At 38.0% G+C, this 9,121-nt stretch overlaps 1 protein-coding gene across 1 annotated transcript in view; it reads right to left on the bottom strand.

The window, feature by feature from the left end:
- Positions 1-9,121, bottom strand: part of LOC101463755 (uncharacterized) — a 29,520-nt gene that overhangs the window by 11,977 nt on the left and 8,422 nt on the right. The window contains exons 5-6 of the mRNA XM_076878218.1: positions 1,441-1,497; positions 987-1,088 (exon numbers count right to left, since the gene is read on the bottom strand). Coding sequence (XP_076734333.1) covers positions 987-1,088; positions 1,441-1,497 — 159 coding nt within the window. The remainder of the gene's footprint in view (positions 1-986; positions 1,089-1,440; positions 1,498-9,121) is intronic.

Genomic DNA, 9,121 nt, shown 5'->3' with positions numbered 1-9,121 from the left:
TCAGGAGACTCTTTAAGTACCACTAAAGTCTGTCTTCTTTGCATAAGCCCAACAACTACCAACTGAATTGTCCCTTCAGAGTAGAAATTCTGCCCTGCTGCACTTTTTCAAAAGCACAACTTTGCAGCACCGCATACCTCTTTGCAACTGATTTTACCTAGCAACAGCCAGCAACCTCAGCAAAACTGTAATGAAATATAAATTTTTTCAGATCAACGGGTGTTCACTGACCCACCGCTAAGCCTAATATTTATTTTAATTATAGTTTAATAATGAGTAATCGGTGTTATCTGCTTCAGTAAGAACAAATCATTTAAGTTTATTACATCTCTTGTACCCTTTTTGACAAATGTCGACACTAAATATATATGTAAAAGATTACATAATACAGAATTTCTACCATAATCTGTCACGTTTTTAGGGTGTGATGGGATGCATCATACCTTCGTTGTGCACTTGGTTTGTATCAATGGTTAGTTGTTTGGCAATTACCACCATATTCCAAGATTTCCATGTAAAACTGATCTTCTTTCCATGTTGCATTGTGAGAAGATACATTTTATTACTTCACCTGTCGTAATTTAGCAGGTTAATTAACATTCGTATCTTTGTTTATACTTTTGATTGTAAGAAGTATTCTTAACTTATCAGAGACCTTTTTTTCATGGGTTTCTTCATGGAATACCTTCTTAACAAGTTGACAGTCTAGCGAGGCCTCATTAAAATTTACCTTGTGCCCACTTTGTTATATTATATCTGTCCTTCGCCAGCGTTACCCAATTCCAAAACAGTTTTCAATAATAGTTTTACCATTTTTTCCTTTTCTAAATAAGTCTGGAAAAGGAGTTATGTGTTTAAAGTGAAACTTTCTGATTGTTTGGCTGTTTGTGTTTTTTGCCCCATCAAATCCAGTGATAATAGTAAAATGTCCAATTTGTACTAAACTGGATTTATCCTTTAAGCACTGAGGCAGAGGGCAGCACTACCTTCTTGTTTGCCAGTGCGCGGTCCTGTCTGAGCAGCTGAGAGAGGTCAGGGACTCGAGCACCGGCAGCAGAATAGATCCACTCCTTCTCTAAAGGATCCAGCTAGGACACACACACACACACACACAAACACACACATCCTGTTATGGGCTCTTTTGATAGTGCTGAGGCCACAAACCTCTAATCCATTTCCTACATGCTACTAGTCACAGCCAGCTGACACATTGTGGGAGACGCCCATGATGAAGCTGGTTTCAACGGTTTGGATTTTAACGTCTGCTGTTTGTTTAGTGAAACCACAGGGAGAGTGAATGTGTATTTACAAGGCCAAATCCATGATTGACACATGTTAATGAGACAAAAAGGAAACGTCAGCGGCTCTACTCCTGAAATGGTTCACTTATATCTCTTCATCAATAATAAAGCAATAGAAAAAAGAGCTAGAAGCACTTACAGCGACAGAAGCAGAGCCCATACTGCCTGTACCCTCCTCGTCTTGCTCCGACTCAGACTGAAACACAAAGTCAGAAGAGTGTTACTCAGAGGTGACAAAAAGCTGAGCTCTGATAAAAGTTAACTACTGTTTCAGTCATAACACTCCCACAGCATGATTTGAGATCACAGGACACACACTTTTTCACACACTGGTCACACTGCTGTGATGTTTTCCAGCCGGCGAGATGTGACCAAAGGGTGTGAGACAGATAGATAGGTAATGAGACAGCGAGACAGAGGTGACGCATTCACACATAAGGGGTAATGAATAACAATCCAATTAACAATTAACCCAAAAAACAACTCGCCTGCAGTCAGGCCATATGTTTTTGTCACCATATTAGTGTAAAGAGGTCAAGAAGAGAACTTCTTAAATAATGAAAGCGGTGTATAAAAGTGTCATAGTGGTTGATTTATGTGTGAGAGAATTGCAAATTGTTCTCAGCTCACACAGAGACATCATGTTAGAACACTCGGCCCTTTCATGTCTGTGGCACAAACTGCACATGTCACTCTGCCGAACACGAAAAGTGGAGGGATGATATTTATCCAGCCTACTCCACTCTGGCACACATGCGTTTTTAGCTATTTTTGCTGGCGACCAGTAATAACAGACAGAGAAAACAAAATACCATTGTTGGGTATGTATTCAAGGGAAAGACAGAAGAGGATGAAAGAATCTCAATTTTAGCAAAGACCATTTCAGCACTATTTTAAGGCGTATAAGCATTATTTTCACTGTCAAAATGATGGTTTTTGTTTGAATTTTCACCTCGCCTTTAAAATTATTCTCAAGCGGTCCTAAAAGTGACCATTTGTCCAAAATCTAAATATTTATTGAAGTGCCACAGTTAAACAGGCCACTGAGTGAACAGACACTGAGGATGTACTTAAAGACAGAAATGCTTTGAGCTAAAACTTCCCATTATTACATGGTTACAGTGGGATGTTTAGCAGGTAATTGTTAGTTCTCCATCTTAGCATATCAGTATTCTTCAAAGAATTCCTGAAGTTATTGTTACATAAATATCTTCACATAGTTGAGTAAAGATATTTCACTTAAAACAAATGTGCCTCCACAAATGTTAACCTCATCATGGGAGTAAGAGGAAAAAGCCAACTGATTAGCAAAATTAGCTGGAGTGTGAAAGCAAAGCTGCTAATTTACCAGCCAGTCTGCATTCTTACCCTCACCTATTGCCACAAGCTGAGGGTAGTGACCCAAATAATATGCAAGCAGAAAAAATGAGCTTCCTTCGAAGAGTGTCCGGGCTTTCGCTTAAAAACAGGGTGAGGAACCAATCATGGCAAAGCTACTACACCAGCCAGATGAATGGATGGATGGATGAACAGGCTTGCAAGGCTTTTAAAACTCATCAACTTTTATAATCTCACTGTAAACCCAAACGTTGAAAGTACTTAAATAAACTAAGTAATGTAAACATATTTTTACATTAGTTCGAGTACCTCAAAAAAGCTTAATTCATCTAACACTTTCTTTTATTTGAGTTAATTCAACTTATTATTTTGAATCAACTTCAACTATTTTGGATATTAGATACCTAAATATAATTTAATTTTACTAAATTATTTAAATTATATGGCAGACATCTTACTCCTGGGGTTAATTTGATCCCAAACATACATGTTTAGTCGGTATATCAGCTGGGCTGATTGAGATTGATTTAGAATGTCCTTTTTTTTTTTTTTTTTTTTTTTCTTAAATGACATCAGAAACAGCAGTATGCGACATTACGTGATGGCAGAGCTTCAGTTCATCCTTTGTCATTTTTTTTGTTTTTTTGTTTTTTGTTTTTTGTTTTTTAAATAAATAGGACAGGGGGAATGAATGAGAGAAAGAGGGGGAGAGAAAGAAAGAAAACCAAAGGGGAGAAGAGACGGTGAGAAGGGGGGGGAAGAGAGAGAAAAAAAAAAAAAAAGAACTCCTGGGTCACCTGTATGGAGAAAAAAAAACAAACAAACAAAAAAAACAAACAGAGGAGACAGCAAACAACAAAGAGCAACATAATAATAGAGAAAACAAAGCACCATCACAATAAACTAGCTAGTCATAGATATCAATATTTACTAAATAATAAACGATATTGTGCAGCACGCAAGATAGACAGCGCACAGTGTGCTTTGAGGCAGCAGCCAAGAAAGCTTTAGTCCGCGTCTGTGAATACCCATGTGTGCATACCTGTGTGGATCAGCATGCTTGCATTCCAAAGGTTTCTCCATGTAATGATCTGCTAGGGAGTGTGGGGGGGCCACAGCCCCGTCCTCCAGGGTGTGAAGCGGGTATGGAGGAGATCAAAACTCCAGACATGTCCTTTTATTGGTTGCTCACAGGTTGTTGCACTAACATTATACACAAAGTTTAACAATATTTATCTTTTTTTTGCTTTTATTTCTTTCTTTAAATATTTCATAGAAATTTTATAATATGTAAAAAAAACAAAAACAATTTGACTTAAAAATAATGCATTTATTGAGGCATTTATCTGCAAGCTTTAAAAACAGTCAACAGACCTTTTTACTTAGATTTTTATTTTCTAAAATTGACTTCACTAGTGAGGTCATTTCCTGTCAAGTATAGGGGTCCATCCACTTGTCTGCAGTTGTTTGATTGGAAGACTCATTGAAAAGCAAGGAACACTGGCTGTAAGTGGCTCTGTATTAGTCACTGTTGACCTTTAACAGCATTGTTTGTATCACAGTACGTACTTGAATTTTCTTTAGATTTCTCTCTTTTCTAAAGCATTTTAGTGAAATGTCAGCAAATCTATTCTTTGTAGTGGCAGCTAGCTAACAGCTAATAAGCTAACCTAGCCACTTCACTAATTTAGCTGACTGAGTTTGCTACGGCAGCTGAGACAAACTGCTATTGTATACAGACATTACGACAAAGTCTTTCAAATTTAAGGGGATGAAGCTCATAAAGATTTCAGAACTGATAAAAAAGGGCAGGAGTATTTGTTAGGTAAGTGATGTGAGCTGTTTAAAAAAAAAAAAAAAGACAAATTAACCTTTAGCGATATGACCATGTGGAAATGGCTGAGCTTTTTGAGAGGAAGATGTTGCTGAACCTCAGCCTTTTGAAAGTGAGAATTAGGGCTGGGCCATATTATACCGTTCACGGTAATACCGGTATAATGTTAGGCAACGATAGGAAAATGAAATATCACGATAGAATGGGAGTAAAACGCGCATGCGCAGTGCCTTTGTTTTCATACGCACATGGCCGATTGTTGAGTGAAACAGATGAACCAGAATTGGTTTGTAAAAATGGTGCAACTTCCGTGATGTGGAACTGGTTTGGTGTTTGTCCGTCAGATACACAACAAAGCACATTTTTTTGCAGAACATGCAAGCGGCCGTTGTTATTGTCATATTTGTCGGACTAAGGCTACGTTCACACTGCAGGCGAAAGCGCATCAAATCCGATTTTTTGACCCTATGCGACCCATATCCGATCATGGTATGACAGTGTGAACGGCGCAAATCCGATATTTTCAAATCCGATCTGGGTCACTTTCGTATGTGGTACTGAATCCGATACATATCCGATGTTTTAGAAAGCGACTGCTGTTTGAACGGTCAAGTCGCATTAAATCCGCCTTTTACGTCACCGACACAAGACTGAAGCCAATTATCAGCGCCAGAGAAGCGCCCGAGAAGACATCGCGAACGCTTCCTGGCCATCCAGTGTAGATGTCAGTGAAACGTAAACATTTTATTTGTACTGTATAATCTGCAGATTCTGACAGAAATCTACAGCTATCCTTTGAAGCACCGCTCCTCTCTTAAACGGCAATAAGGATCATTATTAGGTTATTTACATTATTATGTAAATAACAAAATAACTTAAAGCAAAAATTGGGAAACGTGAAGACCGAAGTCTTTATATTAAGGGCCATCAGTCAAACAATACTGTTGCTCTGGGTCTAAACAGAGCGCGTTGTGTGTGACGTCTTCTTTTGCGCATGCGGGCCGCTTTGAGCGTTCACACTAGAGAGCGTTTGCTGTCGCATTTTATTTGTAGTGTGAACGAGCAGACAAAAAAATCGGATTTGATCAAAAAATCGGAATTGAGCATTAAGACCTGCAGTGTGAACGTAGCCTAAGATGCTCTTAAATCTGGGAGTAATCTGGGTCCTAAACTCCGTATACTTCAGGTCAAACAACACTGCAGCATCACTTAGAGTTAAAAACTGTCTAAATTCTTTCATCTTTAATAAAACGATCAGCATTGCTGCTTTACCAGGTGTAACTATAAAGTTTAACTTCCAGGCATCCATGAAAACAAAAGTTATTACATTTAACGGAGTTAGAAGTTAGCAGGAAGTTAGCGCGCTAGTTTCGCTAGTTACCTAAGCATGATATTGCATGTTCTGACTGAGAGATTTCTGAAAAAAATCAAACGTACAGCTCTGCTATCACTTCCAACATAAATGAAGACAGGAAACTAAACAGCAGTGACGTTTGTAGGGTTACTGAAGTTGGGCTAGCTGGTATATAATGATGTGCTACGTGATCGCTAGCGACACAGCTATGTTAGCATAACATAAACAGTGAAGCTGGAGGACGAACACTAACACTTTTCCACTTATAAAAGTGAACGTGAAGGTTCTTCATGGTTAGAGACAAATGCAATCGCATGGCAGGATGCTGTAAACGGACCAAACTTCAGTCAGGAGAACAACTGAGATAATCCATCCACAATACGAGGTTAGTCATTAATATACTGCAACAACATGGGAATAGAGCAGCTGCCAGAGAATTCAACATTAATGAAACAATGGTACAGAAGTGGAGGAAGCAAGAAGAATGAGTTTAATAAAGTTTGATTTATCTGACTGCTTTGTTTCGCTTAATGTGCCATATAATCCCGTGCACCTTATGGTCCAAAAAATACGTACTGCACACTGCAGTTTAATGTTGCAAAGCACCTCTTTTTAACTTCAGTGGATATTATACATGGTTATGCTCAGGATATGTCAGCCCATTTCTACTGGAAATGCCTTTTGGTTAAACTTTCAGCAAGGAATTTGCATTTGCACTGTTACATTTTTATAAAGCTTTAATGTACATAAAAACCAGCTTCTTGTTTAAGTGAAAATAAATGGAAGGTTGTCTTTTTGCACTAGTAATGTTGTGGAGTTGTATTTTGTCTCGCATCAATTATATCGTCTGTTATATCGTTATCGCAAATTTTCAAATATATATCGTGATAAATATTTTTGGCCATATCGCCCTGCTCTAGTGAGAATTATTGTTTTTTTTCTTTTTCAACAATGTCTAATATTTCTACAAACTAAATATGCTAGCCACACCACTAAATGTGTTCTCACTGTAGCATACATGCTGGCAGGCAAAATTTGGGGCATCTCTTGGATACTCCAAGATACCTCCATACAGGTATCTCTTACACTAGTATGGAGGAACTTGAACAAATAGCACTGTATGGAGAAGAGCCACAACTATCACTTCTTCATAGTTCAATTAATTTTAAACTGACTAAGTAGTTCTCCTGTATTGCACTCCCCCCCCCCAATGCATGTGTACTCAGAGGTCCAACCTTCAAAGGAGTTCAAACAGAGTTTTGGTAAACCTAAAAAGTGACTCTGTTGTGCTTCCTTTTAAGTTTTGTCAACTTATTCACATGGGAGACATAAATGAAAACTTTAAGTTCTAGTTCCCAAAAGGTTGATTCTGTTTATCTGGACGTAGCGTTTTTGGTGTGAGAAACATTTCGTCACTCATCAAAATGACTTCTTCAGTCTCAGCTGACTGCAGGTTTCCCCAATCTTATAAACAGCACATTACACAAAAACTAAAACTTGACTGAAACTAGCACCTAGCACCATTGAAAGAAACAATGGGCTGTGAGTCAGTTCCTTCATCATTAATATGCAAATTCTCATGACCATTGATCAACAACTACTGATCAAGGCCCATTGATCAAAGCAAATTGATCACTGATTAAGTTCTACTTACTAAATATTTCTGAATTTAATTATTATGACTTTTTTAAAACTTTTGTCAGAATATACATACCAAATGTAGTCAAAATATTGTTGTTCTCATAATGTTCTGATAAGCTTCAACTTTTAAGTTCATAAACTTAAAAAGACTTACAACTATACAAGTTCTAATTTGTTCAGGTTTACAGTGCTGAACATAAGAATTGAGAATGATTTCAAGACTACATTCATGTCTAAATCTAAAAATGTATATTTCTTTTTAGAAATTATATTTTATTAATTTCTATCCAAACGTTTGTGCCAATTGTTCTGATAGATGTAAGCTGTTTCACATTCAATTTTGACTATTTCTGGAGAATCAACATTTTCCACAGCTGTTCTTTCTCACATGAACCACACAGCAGGGAATGTCTTCACACACATTTGCACTACTAAAAAATACTCCTTTAAGTTTAGATGAGGGAAGTGCATTGACACATTATTACCAGCAACTTGGCATCTCACAGATTTTGTACCGGAGATCTGATGGGTTAAAGAGAAGCTAATATCAAATGTGACTGCTTCAACATTTGCATACCTCAGTCAGGTGGCATCTAGAAAAGCTCAGGGCTGCAGTGCAATTTGTGAATATGAGTTTACAGGTATGTCAGTCTGGATCATTGTCGTACAATGACCATACCATTCATAGTGTGACTAACATTTTCGCCACTCTCTGAAGAATAAACTAATGGAAAGTACCATTTCTAAATAACTTTATCAATTTATTTTTATTTAACTCTCCAACGCACATGCCAGCACTGATAAATCACCTTTTTCAGTTGTGCTCTAGTTGTAATCCGTTGTGACCAACATGAGTTTAGCAGATCTGCCCTATGGAGAACCACATGACACACTAAAACCTCTTGATGTGGAGCCACTCCTGCCTTAGCGCTTCTCGAGAAGCGGGCCAAATTTCGACAGGTCTGAGAAGATTATAAGGTAGCACAGACATTTGGGCAATGTCTGTGGGAAGAAAATCAGATTGGACATCAACTTTACACCCAGCAACTTTGTGGCGCAACACCATGTTGTTAATTCTTTTAGTGGATAAGACAACAAAGTGATGATGGTTTCCTCCCAAATACTTCTGGGAACTGTGATAATCTAAATATCTTTTTCTTTTCTAATCCAAGAACCAAATATCACAGTTGGCAGATGGTCTCTGTAACATGAAACAACTGTCAACACTTTAATAGGTGTACTTATATCAAAGGTTGTAGTGGCTACCACCATAAATAAACACCATAAGGCTCATTCTGTTTGTCTAGACGGAGCGTCCAGCATCAACTTTCTAGGATTTCCTTACCTGGATTACCTGGATGATTGAGCATGCATCAAGACACCTTAAATAAACACACCTAATCTGCTTCAAGTCCTACATTAACACACTCGCACATCAACACATTTCATCTACGTGTTGTGCAGGTCATCGAGGAAAGTCCCTGGGATGAATCCCCATGTCTAATGATCTTCAACATGTTGCTGCTTACCATGATAAGAGGGCTTAGTTTAAATGCAGATTCTCCCCCGACTGGTCCTCCTCCCTCTCACATTTAACATGTGGTTACAAATCTAGTTAATTTATTTGGCACCACCTGGTGGGTGAAAGGAGTC

This window comes from Maylandia zebra, linkage group LG20, assembly GCF_041146795.1.
Source record: "Maylandia zebra isolate NMK-2024a linkage group LG20, Mzebra_GT3a, whole genome shotgun sequence".
In the NCBI taxonomy this organism is placed as follows: Eukaryota; Metazoa; Chordata; class Actinopteri; order Cichliformes; family Cichlidae; genus Maylandia; species Maylandia zebra.
The sequence above is the reverse complement of the archived record's forward strand: the minus strand, read 5'-3'. Positions and strand labels throughout refer to the sequence as shown.